General features: G+C 38.3%; 1 protein-coding gene across 3 annotated transcripts in view; it reads left to right on the plus strand.

The window, feature by feature from the left end:
• LOC135105090 (peripheral plasma membrane protein CASK-like) overlaps window positions 1-12,545 on the plus strand; it is an 88,562-nt gene extending 76,017 nt beyond the window's left edge. For all 3 annotated transcript variants that reach the window (XM_064013050.1, XM_064013051.1, XM_064013052.1), the window contains exon 10: window positions 12,392-12,545. In XM_064013050.1, coding sequence (XP_063869120.1) covers window positions 12,392-12,430 — 39 coding nt within the window. In that variant the 3' untranslated portion in view covers window positions 12,431-12,545. The remainder of the gene's footprint in view (window positions 1-12,391) is intronic.
• The last annotated feature ends 7,971 nt before the right edge of the window (window positions 12,546-20,516 follow it).

The raw sequence follows: 20,516 nt of genomic DNA on the forward strand, positions 1-20,516 counted from the left end.
GTGTTCTTTCCTTCAGTGATGAAGGAAAGAAATTAAGAAAAGAGGAAGTCAATATCGCAATAAATTAATAGAAAAATACTGGCAGAGGAGATGGAATCGAGAGAGAGAGAGAGAGAGAGAGAGAGAGAGAGAGAGAGAGAGAGAGAGAGAGAGAGAGAGAGAGAGAGACTTTACTATACATATAAAAAATTGATATATCATGTGAAAGCAGTTGAACAGTAATACACAAGAAATAAAAGAAATACATAGTAAACCTCTACTTAAAATCTACTACTACTACTACTACTACTACTACTACTACTACTACTACTACTACTTAAAATCTACTACTACTACTACTACTACTACTACTACTGAAACCTCCACATTGCAGTGAATACATTTTAGGTCAACGTCGCTTCCTTCAAATTCCAATCTATTCTTCCTATCGTAAACTTTATTAATGTTTTTGGACGCTATGGGGTTTTATTGTAATAAGTAATAGTTTAGGCCATCACGTGCTGATCACCTGGGATTGAGTTCATTAATTGCTCCGGTGAATTAGGTAGTTATTCTTAAAGCACCGCCATTTTTTTTTCCTCTAGCAGTGAGGCGATATTCAGAAGTTATTTCTCTCTGGATGAATGACTAAATGAATACGTAAATTAGTGAGTGAATGAATTACTGTTGTTTTATTTATTCTTTTTACTTCAGAATTAGACGTTAAATAAAAAAAAAAGACTGAATTTTATGGATAATGAACTTTTTTGTGTGTGCCTCATTGAATGTTATGTTTCTCTTAATGAATGATGGAATGAACGTGTAAATGAGTAAGTGAATGAATGGACGGGGACTAATAAAGGTGAGATGTTTGATACATAAAAAATAAATAAAATAAATAAATAAAAATATTGAAAGTGGCCTCTTAATAAACTTTTGTGCTATGTGTTTTGAGATAGATAGATAGATAAATAGAGAGAGAGAGAGAGAGAGAGAGAGAGAGAGAGAGAGAGAGAGAGAGAGAGAGAGAGAGAGAGAGAGAGAGAGAGAGAGAGAGAGAGAGAGAGAGAGAGCCCTTGAAAACAAAAAAGAAGAGCACTTACACGTACAGCGCATGCGTCAAAACAGAAATAAAAATAAGGAAAGAGAAATCAACTACACTCACATTGTTCTGATTTGCCTTCAAAACTAAGTGGCTTTCGTTTCTCCGTGAGTGTATTTTAGTCAGACAGTCAAAGTGCATGACATATTAAGCGGCTTCCTGCGTATTAGTGATCACTGTATTATTAACCAAAAAAAAGTCCGCACTGGCGACATCGTGCTTTATTGGAGGTTGAATTGATCCATGTGTGTCTCTCTTTACATTTTCTGTATTTTAGTAAGAAAGGTTTGATTTTGATTTGATTTGGTTCATTGCCATAACATTTCTTACATAAAGCTTGTGATATAATTACATGGTTTAGTCTGCCGAGCCATAAAGGAGAAAGTGCATGGTATTAAGTTGATTATAGCATTGAACATTGTCTCATTTTACTGTTTTGTTTCCCTTCGCTATTGTGCAGTGGTTCTAAGAGGATATGATTTATTGTGGTCTATTTATAACATCTGCTTGCCTCTTTTTAACAAGAGATCCGGAACTTTTTGATATGATAATCGGATTCATATTACAAAACGTCATACCCTGCTATCATTTTCTACTTCTTTGTCGTGCAGCAATTCCAAGAGTTTTAATTTGTTTTTGCCTGTTTATCATATTTTTATCTTTATTATTTTTAGTAAGAAATCCAAAGCTGCTAGACATGTTAGGCAAATTTCCGTTACTGAATGCTGTGTCCTCGTAATACTTGTAAATATAACTAATTGTTTTCATTTACATCATTTCATACTGTGAGCAGTTTTTTTATTCCCATCAGATGGCATTGAATAATATAAATCTTGCATTTCCACTTTTACACGATTAATTTCTTTTTAATTGCTTTGCGAGGAAAATAATTGGAAATTTAATTTCTCGTGTTAAACTAGAGAAGAAAAAACGGATTTGTACCGCATTTATGTAATTATATATATATATATATATATATATATATATATATATATATATATATATATATATATATATATATATATATATATATATATATATATATATATCTTCTTCTGTATAACACAGAGAGAGAGAGAGAGAGAGAGAGAGAGAGAGAGAGAGAGAGAGAGAGAGAGAGAGAGAGAGAGAGAGAGAGAGAGAGAGAGTTAATTAAAGACCGGGAGTGAGTATAAGAGGATTTCTGACGGTAAAGAGATTCAAGATGGAGGAGAGAGGAGGAGCCAGGAAGGACAGACATAAGAGGAAGAGGCGAGGAGGACGACGACGACGAGGTACACAAAACAAAGGCAGAACAAATAGCTACAGACTTGTTCCTCCTTACAGGGATTTTTGTTCAGACTGTTCTGTTTACCTTTCATTGAGGGAAATAAAATAGTGGAGGAGAAGAGGAGGAGGAGGAGGAGGAGAAGGAGGAGGAGGAGGAGGAGAAGGAGGAGGAGGAGAAAGGGAATAAGAAGAGGCAGAGATGAATAAAATTGGGAAGATTAATGTAGTGTGGTCACAACAAGGTTGAGAGAAAGCGAGAGAGAGAGAGAGAGAGAGAGAGAGAGAGAGAGAGAGAGAGAGAGAGAGAGAGAGAGAGAGAGAGAGAGAGAGAGAGAGAGAGAGGAATCAGGGACACGGAAGGACGGAAAAATGGCGGCATTCAATTAGTGGAGAGAATACCAAGAAGTTAAAAATGAAGTTGCATATCCACTACCATAATATTTGATTCGGCATCCACTGGCACTGCAGCTGCCCTTGTATCAATAGTACTAGTGGCAGCAGTATTATCATTATTATTATTATTATTATTATTAGTAGTAGTAGTAGTAGTAGTAGTAGTAGTAGTAGTAGTAGTAGTAGTAGTAGTAGACCATTCCTTCTTTAATACCGTCGTGTTTCCTATCGTTTTACTTTTCTAATTTATTGTTTAGGGAATAAAATACGACGAAGAACGAGTTTTATCTTTAGCCTGCAATGAAAGGCAGGTCAGGTCAGGTCAGGTCGAGGTTAAGTTATACTAGAATAGAATAATATAGGTTAATTTAGTGTTGTTTGAATTATGCCATGTTAGGTTTTGTTTTGTTTGTTAGGTTATGTTAGGTTATGTTTATTTTTATGTAATGTTACATGTAGTTTTATGTTAGGTTAAGTGAGGATAGATCACGATGGATTAGTCTGGGACAGGTTAATCTAGTTTTCTTTAGATATTGCCAAGTTAGGTTCTGTTTTGTTCATGTTAGGTAATGATGAATTACGTTAAGTTATGTTAGGTTAGGTCGGGATATATTACGATGAGTAAGTTTGGGGTAGGTCAGTTTAATGTTCTTGAAATAATGTCGTTAGTTTTTTTCTTTTTAATGTTAGATTATGATAGATTACGTTCGGTTAAGTTAGGTTAGGTTAGGATAGATTGCGATGGATAAGTCTGGGATGTTTTACTTTAAAAAGTATAGAAATTTGCAGGCCATGGCAGGGTGTGTGGGGCGAGGAGGTGCACAATCTGGTGAAAATTTAACACAGGCAGATGAAATGTAACGCTGACCACTAACTTTTTTAAACACCGGAAGCGACAGCACCCAAATCATACTAATTATGAATTGGTTCTGTTTAGTGTTTTGTTAGTTTTTTTTGTTTTGTTATTATTTTCCTGTTGTGTCCTTGTTTACGTGGATTTAATATAGGGATCATACAGTTAATTAATTCAGCTATGTACGAATGCATTAGTTTTGTCATGCGTTTGTTTATTATTTGATTATGATGTGATTAAATGCTTCATATTTTTGTACGCGTGATGGAAGTTGGCCACTGATGACAAGAGGAGGGGGGAAGAAGAAGAAGAAGAAATTACTTGCTTGTCTACCAGGCCCCACCCCCAAAAAAAAAAAAAAAAAAAAAATGATTACCACAAAAAAAAAATAGCTGAATTTTTATGGTTTTTGTGACGATTATTGTACCCAACTTAAATATTTAGTAAGTATATGCTTCCCCACATCTTCACTATTGGAAGAAACGTGTACTTCCCAGTAAGACTTTTCGTAATTTTAAGATTTCGATCGTTAGAAAATATCTTCTTTTGTATTTCCTGCTATTGGGAAGCTTATTTTTGTTTTCATTGTTGGAACCATTGTGAAAATACGGTTGTTTTGCTACTTTTTAGCCGCTTCTTTTATCAAGTGCTCCCGAAGTTCATCTTTTATGAGAGTAGAAAGTTTTCACCTGAGCCCTTTCAAATAGTTTCCTTTCTTTCTTTCCGTGAGTGTTTTTATTCTTTTCCATCATTCCATTTTTCGATTGGTTATACTTTTTTCTATAAATTTTCAGGCATGTATTTTGGTCGCTATATTTCCCTTTTTCGTGTGTGTGTGTGTGTGTGTGTGTGTGTGTGTGTGTGTGTGTGTGTGTGTGTGTGCGAGGTCAACATCGGTCGGAGGAAAGTTGACAAGGTAAGGTTTCTTGTGTAGGGTTTTGATTGGATGGAGCAAAGGGAGGAAAAAGGAGGAGGAAAGACGGGAGGAAGGGAAATGATGGAATGGAAGAAATGGGAGAGGGGGAGAGGGGAGGGCGAGAGAGATGGGAGGGAGGAAGAGGAAAATGGATGTAAGTCAACGGACAGATAAAAAAAGAGAAAGAGGAAGAGGAAAGAGTAAAACGGCAGAGGAAAGTAGAAAAGGATGAGAAAGAGAGAGTGAAGGACCAGAGAGATGGAAGAAGAGAAGGGGACGAGAAAGACATGGAGAGGAATTGGAGGAACATTACTGATGTACAAGGGAGGGGAAAAGTAGAGAAATTTTGAATGAATTAAGACAAATGCTGAAATGGAAGTTTTATATAAAGATAAAAGTCAGGAACTCAAAGAAAATATTATAATGATGCCGTGATAATTGGTGGAATATTCTTCGCAAATGATGAGAGAGAGAGAGAGAGAGAGAGAGAGAGAGAGAGAGAGAGAGAGAGAGAGAGAGAGAGAGAGAGAGAGAGAGAGAGAGATGCATTCAGATAATAACGAGAAACAAGTCGTCATGTATAAAACTACTAAATGAAGGATAAAAGGAAGAAAATAAAAAAAAAGGTCATAATGAAGGTATTGTACGTATAATGAAGGTATTGTGCGTAGGTATTGTACATTTTTTTGTTAACCATTACTACACACACACACACACACACACACACACACACACACACACACACACACACACACACACACACACACACACACACACACACACACACACACACACACACACACACACACACACACACACACACACACGAAAGTCACCTTAAACCGTTGAAAAGTAATTGTAAAAAAAATAAAAAAAAATTTCATATACCTCACCCAAGTGAAAAAAAAAAGTAAAATAGAATAAAAATAACTACAACACCACATTCTCCTTGACTCTCCTCACTTTCCCGTTGTGTTATGCAATGTTACGTACTCGAGGGAGGCGCTGAAAGCTTCCCACTCTCTGCCACCCTCAGCCTCCCACCTGTCCGTCATGTGTGCTGACTTCCACGTAACAATGAAAACAATGTATGGTATTTGCGTATTGAAATTGCGAAGGGGTTGAATGTAGTACCAGGAGAGAGAGAGAGAGAGAGAGAGAGAGAGAGAGAGAGAGAGAGAGAGAGAGAGAGAGAGAGAGAGAGAGAGAGAGAGAGAGAGAGAGAGAGAGAGAGAGAATTTTTTTGTACTCATAATATACCCGTGTGTGTGTGTGTGTGTGTGTGTGTGTGTTAGTGTGTTAAAATTGTGGTGGTTTTTTCTTTATTTACTTTTCATGATTGAACTTATGAAGGAAGTTTGTATTGAGAGAGTTTTATGGTTCTGATTATTTGAGATTACATGCTGAAATTACTGATTCAACTTGAGAGAGAGAGAGAGAGAGAGAGAGAGAGAGAGAGAGAGAGAGAGAGAGAGAGAGAGAGAGAGAGAGAGAGAGAGAGAGAGAGAGAGAGAGAGAGAGAGAGAGAGAGTACACAATACAGGATATTTTATTTTTGATACTTAACGTGAATTTTATTTAAAATTTTCTGGCATAGGAAAACTTTAATGATATATATTTTTTGGTTATCTACTTATTCATTTGTCCATTTTTAAATAGAAATAGTGAAGTGTTATCAAGAGTACACTATTAGTGACCTTAACCTCTCTCTCTCTCTCTCTCTCTCTCTCTCTCTCTCTCTCTCTCTCTCTCTCTCTCTCTCTCTCTCTCTCTCTCTCTCTCTCTCTCTCTCTCTCTCTCTCTCTCTCTCTCTCTCTCTCTCTCTCTCTCTCTCTCTGATCTCAATATAGATCTCACAAAGTATCATCACATGCCCTTAAGAATAACCTTCTCGCCTCGCCACCTGGGTTCTTTAATTCCTCACATTACTATCATTGCCTTTGTTTTGAAATATTCGTCTGATATTGTGAAGTATTAGGTGCGTGATGAGTGCTGTCCGTCTGCGTGCTCGTCTGCTTTGACTGTAATTATTTTTCACGTGTGTGTGAGAGAGAGGAAGGTAAAGGAAAATATCTTTGCGTGTAAAGGAAAGATTCAAGGTTGGATAAACAAATAGATATACGAAAAAGAGGAAACGTATTAAAGAAAGACTAAGTAAATGTTTATGTAGGAATAGAGCACTGAAGTAAGGCTAAGTTCACAAAAAACTTTAATTACGTATGCATTATTATTTTATTACTGTAAACTTTACATAATTCAAGTTTTTTTTTTTTTGTGTGTGTGTAGGCAGTTAATGTTTGCAATAATTGGCGTATGTGTTATATCTCGGTATCTTTTATTTTTTTCCCTTATGTTTTCAGCCTCCTCGTTCACTTCAGATTTAAGAATTGTGATAGTGCGGTATTAAACCTTTACTGCTACACATGTTTTTAGTAATCACTTAAAACATTTTAGAGGCGTGTTCTTTTACCTGATTTTTTGTAATAGTTATGTAGCCTAGAAATTAACTCTCTCTCTCTCTCTCTCTCTCTCTCTCTCTCTCTCTCTCTCTCTCTCTCTCTCTCTCTCTCTCTCTCTCTCTCTCTCTCTCTCTCTCTCTCTCTCTCTCTCTCTCTCTCTCTCTCTCTCTCTCTCTGTACGTTCATATCAACTTTTATGGTTTATGCATTGCTTAATTTTAATGTTAGCAATAGACAACCTTAGTAGTAAAAAAAGACTAACAATGGATATAATGACCTTCAAACACATTGTAAAACCATTAGTACACACACACACACACACACACACACACACACACACACACACACACACAGAGAGAGAGAGAGAGAGAGAGAGAGAGAGAGAGAGAGAGAGAGAGAGAGAGAGAGAGAGAGAGAGAGAGAGAGAGAGAGAGAGAGAGAGAGAGAGAGAGAGAGAGAGAGAGAGAGAGAGAGAGAGAGAGAACAACAACAACAACACTAACTTACTAACTCGTCTCAAATCCTTCAACCACGTAAGCAGGTAAAACACTCGCGGCCAGCCCTGCCGATCCCCCGCCCTATAGATCCTGGACTGTGAAATGCTAATGCCCAGCCGCGCCTCGCCCAATATCGGCATTGAACTGTAGCCGAATTTTTGTGATGGCCAATATCGGAAACTGAAATAATACATAATTTTACCGGAAGAGATATCGGGAATTTAAAAGTGTATAATGCATTCAAATATCGGACTGTGTGTGTGTGTGTGTGTGTGTGTGTGTGTGTGTGTGTGTGTGTGTGACGTAGGAGGTGGCGAGTTGTAAGGAAGGAGGGAAAAAAGGAGGCACGGAGTTGTTGGGAAGTAAGTAGGGAAGGAGGGAGGAGGAGAGGATAGATAAATATGAGCTTGTAAGTAGAGGATTGGGTGAAGATTTTGTGTGGAGTTGGTATCACTGTAAGTTTTGTTGTAGTATATCTTCAGAACATGTCTTTTGTAATTTTTTTTTTTTCCACGTGTGAATTAAACTGAACGGAAGAAAAATACCCACTTCATTGCTGCTCACCTTAAATAAACGAAAAAAAAAAGGTTATAATTAAAAAGGTTTCAATTTAACTGGACAATTTAGTTTCAGAGAAGTCTTGATGTCACGATACTTCTCTCTTGAAATAGTCAAAGAAAATGTAAAAAAAAAAATGTGGCAAAGAGTTCCAGAGTTTCCCATCGAATATAGTGACTAAAATGATAAAGTAAATAAGGGATAGAGGAACTAAATAGGGACAGGTGTAGAGGTAGAAATGAAGACAGGTGAGACAGGAGGGAATTAATATTAAGATAAACGGGTGAATGCTGCAACAATAAATTGGAAAGTAGAGAGGTCGCATGGTCAGCTGGACAGGTAAAAATTGAGACAGGTGATATAGGAAGGAATTAACAGTAAGATGAACCGATAGATGCAACAATGGCAAGGTAAAAATAGAGGGGAAGAGATAGTAAATATGGACAGGTAGAAATGAAGACAGGTGAGATAAGAGACAGTTATTATTAGCAAGGGAAGGAGGTGAATACTTTAGAACACAACGAAAAACAAGAAAAACAGCAGCAGACTTGTTTGTAGTTATGATGCTGTTTGATATAGGCAACACTAATCTAAAATAAGAGACGAAGTAAGAAACGTTACTGAGGGAGAAAGTTTATGAAGAAATTTGTGTGGTCTGTATGTTATGACTTACTATGAGAGAGCTAAAAATAAGACTTGAATGAAGTTTTGAAAAAGGAATGCGGGTGAATGAAGCTCCGTCACTGGGCAAGACGGGACGCAGTGGGAGGGAGGGAGGGAGTGAATGAATGAGTGAACGTGATGAATAGTAGAGGAACAGAGAACTGACGTCAGCGGCAGTGACCCAAAACGTGTGTACAAAGCCATACTGCTTCATTAACGCGCACGCGCGCGCGCACACACGCGCACACGCACGCACACACACACACACACACACACACACACACACACACACACACACACACACACACACACACACACACACACACACACACACACACACACACACACACACACACACACACACACACACACACACTTAAAGATGGATAAACTCAGAAGTACTTAGAGAGAGAGAGAGAGAGAGAGAGAGAGAGAGAGAGAGAGAGAGAGAGAGAGAGAGAGAGAGAGAGAGAGAGAGAGAGAGACTTTGAATTAAAATGGTTCCTCTTACAAAGATTTAATTAAGAGAGGAAAAGTTGTGATCGGTACATGTTTCAAGTGGTTTAGTTAAGTTTTCCTCAGAGTTTTCCGATATCGATTTTTTTTCTTTTTATTATATATCACTGGGCGTATATTTTTTAGTTAACAGTTTTTACTTTCCTTGATTTACTTTTCTTTTAAAGGAAATCGCAAAGAGTATGAAGAAATATCCCCCTTTTTTTTTATATATATACCTTGTTTTTAATACTCCTACTGTTTTTTGTTTTTTTCCTCCTCCTCCTCCTCCTCCTCCTCCTCCTCCTCCTCCTCCTCCTCCTCCTCCTCCTCCTCCTCGGTAACTTCCTCTTTTAACCCTGTTAGGCCCCTTAGAAGGCAACGATCGTAATATTTCGGCATAAAAAGGAAGGGTACCGTGATGGTTTGTGGACCGTGATGATGCAGAGGGGCGGCAGGGGAGTGGGCCAGGCAGTGTGAGGCGGGGGGGGGGGGAAGAGGTGAAGATATGAAGGTTAAAGGGGAATAGAAGACGGGTGAAGCGATGTGTTGTGATGCGGTTTAGGGAAGGGATAGAGAAAGGAAGTGGAAAATAGAGGAACGGAAGGTTAGAAGTCAATAATTGGTGTGAAGTGAATTCCTGTGTATGGATGTTTGTTTTTTTGTTTTGTGTTTACCGTTTATTCTTCTTTTTTTCTCTTCCATTTCTTCCTTCTATGATATGTTTTTTGTATACATATAATTGATGCCAACACACACACACACACACACACACACACACACACACACACACACACACACACACACACACACACACACACACACACACACACACACACACACACACACACACACACACACACACACACACACACACACACACACACACACACACACACACACACACACACACACACACACACACACACACACACACACACACACACACACACTTTCATCTTCCTCTGTCTCCGTCTTCCTCGTTGTGGACAAAGGAATAGGTACAGTAGGTCAATTAATTGTTGTGTTTATTTATTGTGTCTGTGTTAGTAGTAGTAGTAGTAGTAGTAGTAGTAGTAGTAGCGGTGGTGGCAGAGAACCGAATGTGATCTTTTTTTTTATGTTCTTTCAGTGTTTCACTTTAATGAGAGTCTCGTTCATTTTCTAGGCTTAGTGAATAGTTAATGTAATTTTCCGTGGGACTTACGTAGCAGTCTATTTTTTTCCTCTAGTTGGGAGCGGAAGGACTGCTGTAAGACTTTCTTTTTTTGTAGTGTGATACCTTTATTATCCTGACATGGTTTTGTTTCTGTTGTTTTGATACTGTAGTTTTTTTTTAGTCTACTTTTCTTTATCCAAATGATTTTTTTATTCGTTTTTTTTTTATCTTTTCCATTATAATATGGTATCTTTCATCTAGAGCAAGGCAACCTGTTCATTTATTCATTTTGTCTACAGTTTTTTCCCTGAGTCCGTCTCCTTTGTAAAGAGAAAAGAGTGAAAAAGAAGCATACGGTAGCAGTGTAAGCAATTAAGGTGTATTTCCTCAGTTAGTTCAGGAGTGTGCCTTGAAAGAATTCTCCTCAGTAAACTATTGGAAACGTTTAATAGTAAACCAACACTTCCCTTCCTGAATCCCTGTAATAGATGTGAGCAACTCTGTAATAACTTGTCATATTTTCTCTCAGCCTTTAGTCGTTCGATAAAGAAAATGCAGGGAATGATTTGAGTTTTTATGAGTATCTTACATTCGTTTGTATTTTTTCGTTATGGCTTTATCATAGTTTTTCTTAGTTTAATATTTAGTGTTCATTAGAAATTATTGAAAAGGAACTATTAATTCTATTACTACTCATACGTTATTGTTTTCTGGATTAGTAGGTTCATGTTTTATTTATTTTCTTATATATATTTCGAACATTCAGACACTCGCAGTGCTGAATATATTGAAGATTTTAGTATCGGGACTTGAAAATATCAGTTTATATTTTGTTATAGTCCACGCCACAGTAGGGGTGTTTGCACCACCTTAAATCAGTCGATCAATCATTCGATCAATCAATCAGTTACTTTGTTAATTCTTGCGACTCAGTAAAGCTAAACAATGCCTCTGGTTTAATATCGAGATTGTTCGCTCGTTTCATAACTGAATGTAATAAGGAAGGGAACAAAAATTAAGTGATAATTGCAGGAGAGTGAAAGATGAAACAGGAAAACATGATGATGAAGTGATTTTAACAGACCCTATTAAAGGTAAAGATAATGGTGTTGTGAACTGTATCGTGAGATGGTGTAGTGAGTGGATGGGCGATGGGGATAGTGCACGAAACTGTGGCTTAGCGATGTGTTTGAAAAAAGATGTGATAGGATGTGGATCAGATGTGGGAATGGTTCCACAGACAAGACAGATGGATGAGTTGCCTGGCGGGTGTGAGAGTGGTCGGGATTGAGTGTGGCTGGATGGATAGCTTAGTGGATGTAATGATGGGTAGAATTTTGGGCAACAAATCAAAGCCAACTAGTCTCAAAAAAAAAAAAATCTAAAAGAACTATGAATACTGATATGTGAAAGAACCTCTACTACACGTGTTTAATGATCACTAATTGAGGCGTGTGAAAACATTAACTATCGTATAAAAATAAGAAAAAATGAAGGTGTAATTCAAATGAACACGCTTATAGTTATGACAAGAGACTGTAATGAACTGTGAATTGTGAGGGGCGAGGGACTGTGGGGAGGCAAGGGATTGTGAGGGACATGAGACTAAGGGGCAAAGGAGAGACGCAGAGAGGTTGAGGGTGGTACTGCCATATGAAAGTACTATTACCACTTGCACTTCAACATTACCTTTAAAGATTGTCACACAACTACGAAGCTCACTAGCCTTGAGTCACGTTGAGGTGGAGGGAGTGGCAGTGGGAAAGAAACCCAACAATATTTATAATGCCTCGTGAATGTGATAAATTTTGACATTCCTAATTCACTCTTCAGTAATTACCTTTACTTTTTCTTACCTACCCTTCACTGATGCTTGAGATGATAAAGGTATAGGATGCTGATGTGATTATTATTATTATTATTATTATTATTATTATTATTATTATTATTATTATTATTATTATTATTATTATTATTATTATATTATTTAGGCAGACCTTGTTGTTCCTCCCCCCACAACTAAGTGTACCCTCCCTCTCTCCCCTTAGGTACTCCATCACATCCAAACCCAACAGGTAATTGATTGATTATTCGCTGATGACTTCTCCAATTAGGTTGTTAGGGCTTAAGCAATAACCAAGAAGTGATTAACAGATGTATAGATGTAAGGGTAGTGAGGTGTGTGTTCTGTGTGCACGTATGTGTCTGTCTATGTACGAGTACGTTAATAGTCTGCCACCTCCCGATCTGCGATTTTTCTTTGCCTTTAAAATTTTTGGGAGGGATTTTTTTAATAAGTCGAAAGTGAAAAAAAAAAAAATACTGGTGTGATTTTTCGTACCGTGTGTGTGTGTGTGTGTGTGTGTGTGTGTGTGTGTGTGTGTGTGTGTGTGTGTGTGTGTGTGTGTGTGTGTGTGTGTGTGTGTGTGTGTGTGAAACCTTCCTTCACCTGAGTGCATCTTGGTAATGAGCAGTCAGGCAGGTTCGGCAGGTTGCTTTTAGGTGTGTCTGTGTTAGGGTGCTGTACAACCCTCTGTTCGGAACCCGGCGAGGTCCTCCTGTGTGTTCGGCGTGGTGGATGTTTCGGCCACGGCAGCACAGGTGAGGGCGAGGAGGAAGAGGAGGAGGAGGAGGAGGAGGAGGAGGAGGAGGAGGAGGTGTGACGGTGTTGTGCTGAATTGCTGCTTGTTCAGATGCATTTGCTTTTCTCTGCACTCTCGCTTCTAATATTTTTTAGCCAGCTTTATTTATTTTTCCCGCCATTTTCGTGCTTTGCGCTGTAAATTTCTTTGGTGCTTTTTAAAATTTTTTTTTGGCTTGTTGCGCATTTCCAGGATTTTTTTATATTATTGCTTAACATTTCTTTATTTGTTCATCTAATAATCTTCGCCTCGTGTTCGGTGTATGTGTACTGCTATTTATTATTGTGTGATTATCTCATTACCTTGTGTGGTTTGGTAATTTCGTTCTACAGTAAATCTTAAGCTTCCCGCTTTTACTAGTATTTATGTATATATTCATTTTTATCTGCTTGCTATTTATTCAAGAGTTTCATGGTGCTATTGGTGCTGATGTGTTGTGTTTTTATGGCTCTTTAATGTATTTACATCCATATATTGTTTTCTTCAATCTGCTGCTGCTGTTGATGAGAACACATTAGAGGAAACTTATTGGTAACATTACACGTTCTCATTTAACAACCAAGTGCAAGTCATCGTCTACAGTTCAGATCGTCACTACACACACACACACACACACACACACACACACACACACACACACACACACACACACACACACACACACACACACACACACACACACACACACACACACACACACACACACACACACACACACACACACACACACACACACACACACAGGCCAGAAATATTTCTTTAACTTTTTATTTTTTATTTTTTTTCTCTTGGTTTGTTTTAGTATTTCTTTCTTTCAGCAAAATTCTTGTCCTTGAGGTGGAAAATTTATATGAAATGTAATATCTTTGTCTTTTCTATTTTTTTCCTTCTCCATCTTCCTCTTATTTTATCAGATTTTTTCGTTGGTGTCCATATTTTTTTTTCTCATTTTTGTTTAAAACGCTGCAGTTCCTAGTAACATCCATGTCTTTCCCCTTTCTCAGTTTTTTTTTCTTTTTGTAACTTGTAATTTTACTAATTTATTTTATGCCTCGGAATTCATGATAAACGAGGGGAAGAGAGAGAGAGAGAGAGAGAGAGAGAGAGAGAGAGAGAGAGAGAGAGAGAGAGAGAGAGAGAGAGAGAGAGAGAATATGAATGAATGAATTTCATGTTGTGAAGCTAATGTATGTTCCAGTGAAACTTCAACACGTGAAGAAGACAGAACTGAATCAGATCACTGGCATCCTAAGTAAGTCATTGGGAACTGTATTGTTAGTCTCTTTTTAAGCTGTTTCTTCTTGTTGCTGTTATCTTTTATCTCATTTGTGTCACTGGCTGGTACTCTTGTAGTTGTTGTTGTTGTCGTCGGTGGTGGTGTCGTCGGTGTTGTTGTTGTTGTTGTTGTTGTTGTTGTTGTTGTTGTTGTTGTTGTTGTTGTTGTTGTTGTTGTCTTTCTAGTCGTCGTTTTCAGTTTTCATTCTTCACATTTTTTTTTTAACTTTTTTCGACTTTTCTTTCCCAACTTTATGCCTCCTTCGGGTAAACATTTATTTTTTCCGTTCTTCTCTTATCTTAATATATTCATCCCATCTGAAGATAACGTAAATGAAGAGAAGTTTTTGTTCCATCATTGAGGGCAAATTTCTTACAAGGATAATTATCTCTCTCTCTCTCTCTCTCTCTCTCTCTCTCTCTCTCTCTCTCTCTCTCTCTCTCTCTCTCTCTCTCTCTCTCTCTCTCTCTCTCTCTCTCTCTCTCTCTCTCTCTCTCTCTCTCTCTCTCTCTCTCTCTATATATATATATATATATATGTATACAGAGGATGAAGAGTATTCCTTACGAGGCGAGATTGAAGTTGTTAAATTTACATTCTCTAGAAAGACGTAGGTTAAGAGGGGACCTGATAGAAGTCTTTAAGTGGTATAAGGGTTATAACAAGGGGGATGTAGGCAAAATTCTTAGGATCAGCAACCAGGGTAGAACAAGAAATAACGGGTTCAAGCTTGAAAAATTTAGGTTTAGGAAGGAGATAGGAAAAAATTGGTTCTCAAATAGAGTGGTAGATGAGTGGAACAGACTCAGTAATCATGTTTTTAGTGCTAGGACACTAGAGAGCTTTGAGAGAAGATTAGACAGGTTTATGGATGGGGATAATAGATGGAAATAGGTAGGTATATTTCATACAGGGACTGCCACGTGTAAGCCTGGTCGCTTCTTGCAGCTTCCCTTATTTTTTTATGTTCTTACCTCTCTCTCTCTCTCTCTCTCTCTCTCTCTCTCTCTCTCTCTCTCTCTCTCTCTCTCTCTCTCTCTCTCTCTCTCTCTCTCTCTCTCTCTCTCTCTCTCTCTCTCTCTCTCTCTCTCTCTCTCTCTCTCTCTCTCTCTCTCTCTCTCTCTCTCTCTCTCTCTCTCTCTCTCTCTCTCTCTCTCTCATTAGGACTTTTCTCCCTGTACATTTTTCCAGGTGTAGTTAAGAGTGAAACCATTTTTTTTACGTTTTCTTTTTTACCTGAGTCTTGATTGGCTAACCTGTTTATCCCTAACCTGATTCCTGGCAAGGTCGGCGCACTTAGATCTGTTATGTTATTGTATTTCTTATCTTTAATCCTTTCCTGTTTTATTTTCATTCTTATTTACTCTCATTTCCAGCTTTATTCCTGTTTTTTACCGATCTTCCATCATGCAGTTTTCTTCCTTTTTTTCGTAATTTTTATTCATGTTTTCTTGGTCGCCCTTATGTGATCTTTTTTCTTGTACGAGTATTTTCTGTTCTGTATTTTGTTTCTCCCGCTTTTCACCGTACTCTTGTTTTTAGTGCAATATCTTTTCCGTTGTCTTTCCTCTCTTGGTTTAATTTAATATTTTCCCTAACTATTTTTTTTGGTTAGCTCCCATTTTTATTTTCTTTTTTCCCCTCCCTTTTTTTATTTATCTTTTTAGTCTTTTTATTTTCTCTTATTTTACGTCTATTTTATTCTTATATTTTCTGTTTTTTTTTTCTTTCTGTTGTTTGTATTTATCCAGTTTTATTTGTAATGCTTCCTTCTTCGATTTTTATAAGTACGTTTTCATATATTCAAAACAAAATATTATTCAAACAAATACCTTTTTCGATTTTTTTTTTCTGCTTGTTCTCAATTTTAATATTATTTTTTGCCTCCTCTCCTACTTATCATTTTCCTGCTTTATTTATTTTATTGCTTTTACTTTCCATGTTTTCGTCACTTCTTAATTTTTATTTATTTTTATTTATTTATTTATTTGTTTATTTATTTTTTTTACGCTTCCAGCTCTTCATTCTCTTCATCCTCTTGTTTACTTTATAACGTTATTTAAATTTTCCCTTCCCTTTCGTGTTTTACTTATTTGTTATCCCTCGTGCATATTTATTTTTTCCTTTTATTTTTCTCGACTCACCGAATACTTTTTATTTTTTTTTATTTTTTACTTTTTGATTTCTTCATATCCTCTTCCTCTCTGGTATTCACTGTTTTATCCTTGCCTTTTTTCCTTTTATTTTCTGTCTTTTTCCTTTTTACTTATATTCTTTATTCCTGCCACGGAATCAGTGAGAGAGAGAGAGAGAGAGAGAGAGAGAGAGAGAGAGAGAGAGAGAGAGAGAGAGAGAGAGAGAGAGAGAGAGAGAGAGAGAACGCTTTTCTGTTTTCCTTTTACTTTTCTCCCACCGGCCATATTGTCTCTCTCTCTCTCTCTCTCTCTCTCTCTCTCTCTCTCTCTCTCTCTCTCTCTCTCTCTCTCTCTCTCTCTCTCTCTCTCTCTCTCTCTCTCTCTCTCTCCCCGTGCTTTATAATTTTCATCATCCTCTCACTTGTTTCTCGTCCTCTTTCCTTCTTCTGCTTCTCGCCGCCTATCGTCGTTGTCTTTACCTTCGTCGTCTTAATCTTCGTTTCACCTCCTCCTCCTCCTCCTCCTCATCCTCCTGAAAATTCCGTGGTAGTTTAATGAGAGGTGAAAGGAACTATTTCAGTGCTGTTATTGGCGCGACCACCATCATTACCACCATCACTGCTACACTACTACTACTACTACTACTACTACTACTACTACTACTACTACTACTACTACTACTACTACTTTATTATCTTGTATGTTGTTAATTTATTTGATTTTTTTTCAATTCAGTTCATTATTCTATTATTATTATTATTATTATTATTATTATTATTATTATTATTATTATTATTATTATTATTATTATTTTCATTATTTTTATTCTGTTTTCCTCTCTCATGCGTTTGTTTCGATCCACGGTGTTTTCCTCTGTACTCTGAAACTTTTATCGTTCCCACTCACATTAAACTTCACGATTTAAGGATAATTGTGTCTATACTGGATAATGGTGGTGTCATTTCTCTCTCTCTCTCTCTCTCTCTCTCTCTCTCTCTCTCTCTCTCTCTCTCTCTCTCTCTCTCTCTCTCTCTCTCTCTCTCTCTCTCTCTCTCTCTCTCTCTCTCTCTCTCTCTCTCTCTCTCTCTCTCTCTCTCTCTCTCTCTCTCTCTCTCTCTCTCTCTCTCTCTCTCTCTCTCTCTCTCTGTCCACCATTCCTTCCATCCACGCCTCTGAAATTTAATGCGGCAGTAGTGGCCCTAAATAGCGCAGTAAAGGGCCGCTAAGGAACGTCAAGACACTGTTAACCTCGTGTTGCATTTTATCCCTGAGAGATGTCAAGTGCAGACTGCCTAAAGTGAACTTGATATTATTTATGTGTTGTTTTTTTTTTTTTTTGTTGCCGCTGCCTCAAGTGCGCTGTTGCGTGGTGATGTGAAGTGTATATGGTTGAGTGCTTTTAAATGATGAGTGCGGTGATGAAAGTTGTCCTGTTGGTGTTATTTTTCTCTTATTGTCATGTCCTGTTCTTGTTATTCATCTTATTGTCACGTCCTGTTGCTGTTATTACTTCTGTTGTCATTGCCGTCTTTATCATTCTTGTCCTCGTCATCTTTGTCCTTTTTTGCTGTCCTCGTCGTCGTCATTTTCAAAAGCAGTAGATGGCCGTCCACCCCGTCCACTCATCTAGATATGAATTAGTTTTTTGCAAGAGATATAAGTGTTCGAAGGGTTTTTTGCATTACGTAGAAGGAAGAGCTACATGGAGTGCTGTTAGTGATGCTGAGCCTGGTGCATGACGCGACTCCTTACACCAGTCTGGATGATGGTGACCTGTTGGCATCATGGACGGCATACAGTATTACCTTTAATTATCAACTTGTGTGCCTTAAGCCGTGTATAGAAAAAATAAATAAATAAATAAAAATAAATAAATAAATAAATAAATAAAAACGGAATAAAAGCATCATTAATCGTAGTACTGTTGAGATAATTCATTTTAACATTTAGAGCATTGTAAAAAAAATGTATATGTATGGATAAGGAAAGCAAAATATTGGAGGTTAATTTTGTATTTTCTGAGCTGCATGGCTATTTAAGAGACTGCAGTACAAAAGAGAGTTTTAAAAGATTATACAAATTTATGGATAGGGGACTGTTGGACCTGAATGCTTTTTCCAACTTCCCGTCTTTTCTTACGCCCTCTTAATCCTTCCACTGTCAATCAATCTTTCTCATAATCATCTACAACCTTTAAAAAGATTTATATTTTTCGTACCATAGTCTCTAAAATATGTATTTCTATATGTTGGCAAAGATGAAATTCTTATTCATATTCTCTTTTCTTTATGTTCACCCAAATAATTTATTACAGTGACCTCAATGTTAACAAGGGATGACCATTGCAGAAAAAGAATTAAGCGTGGAAGCTGCAGGTGATTATGGAAAAAAAAAGTCTAACAGTGAAATCATGTTAATAGTGAATGTGTGATGATTCTGATTGTATAATGCGAGTCACCACCCTCACACAGCTTTGTCACCACCACTCACCACCTCACGGCCTCAACACCATAACAGCTTCCGCACCTTTAAGAAATTTCCTCCATTCTCTCTTTCGTATGCAACACATTCTCCCCTTTTTTCTTCTTTCACACCTTTTCCTCCCAGAAGTGCTTGGAAGCAGGACTCATTTTTCCTTTTCCCGGCAGTTTCCCCGCGTTCCCCCTAATTAAGGAAGCACAGCAGGTAGGCTCAGGTACACAGGCCTCATTCAAACACTCCCCTTCAGGCAAGCATTGGCTAGCCGCGGATTTAAGGCTGACTTTGTGTGTGTGTGTGTGTGTGTGTGTGTGTGTGTGTGTGTGTGTGTGTGTAGCAGAGAGAGAGAGAGAGAGAGAGAGAGAGAGAGAGAGAGAGAGAGAGAGAGAGAGAGAGAGAGAGAGAGAGAGAGAGAGAGAGAGAGAGAGAGAGAGAGAGAGAGAGGTAGCACTATATTGAATTTCTCGGTATATGTTAATTTTTGTAATGCGCACGCTCGCGCGCGTACACACACACACACACACACACACACACACACACACACACACACACACACACACACACACACACACACACACACACACACACACACACACACACACACACACACACACACACACACACACACGTATCTCCAACCCTTTCTTTTTTCTTTCTTTTCTTTCTCTTTCCCTTTTCACTACAATTTAATCAACCCTTCCTTTCACTCCCTTCCTTTCTGCTCTTCTTTCTATCCTTTTCACTTCCTTCACTTTCTCTCCTGCTTTATCTATCTACCCTTTCACGTCTCCCTTTCAATGCAGTCTCTCTCCCTCTCCAATAATTTGCCTCCTAAGCGCTCCCGACTTGAGTAACCGTGGCGTGAGAGATCTGAAAGGAAGATGACAGGCTTGCCGTCTATTCGGGACACTGAACATGCGGCGAACCAATTAAGTCACACACACACACACACACACACACACACACACACACACACACACACACACACACACACACACACACACACACACACACACACACACACACACACACACACACACACACACACACACACACACACACACACACACACACACACACACACACACACACACACACACACACACACACACACACACACACACACACACACACACACACACACACACACACACACACACACACACACACACACACACACACACACACACACACACACACACACACACACACACACACACACACACACACACACACACACACACACACACACACACACACACACACACACACACACACACACACACACACACACACACACACACACACACACACACACACACACACACACACACACACACACACACACACACACACACACACACACACACACACACACACACACACACACACACACACACACACACACACACACACACACACACACACACACACACACACACACACACACACACACACACACACACACACACACACACACACACACACACACACACACACACACACACACACACACACACACACACACACACACACACACACACACACACACACACACACACACACACACACACACACACACACACACACACACACACACACACACACACACACACACACACACACACACACACACACACAC

This window comes from Scylla paramamosain, chromosome 11 (genome assembly GCF_035594125.1).
Source record: "Scylla paramamosain isolate STU-SP2022 chromosome 11, ASM3559412v1, whole genome shotgun sequence".
In the NCBI taxonomy this organism is placed as follows: Eukaryota; Metazoa; Arthropoda; class Malacostraca; order Decapoda; family Portunidae; genus Scylla; species Scylla paramamosain.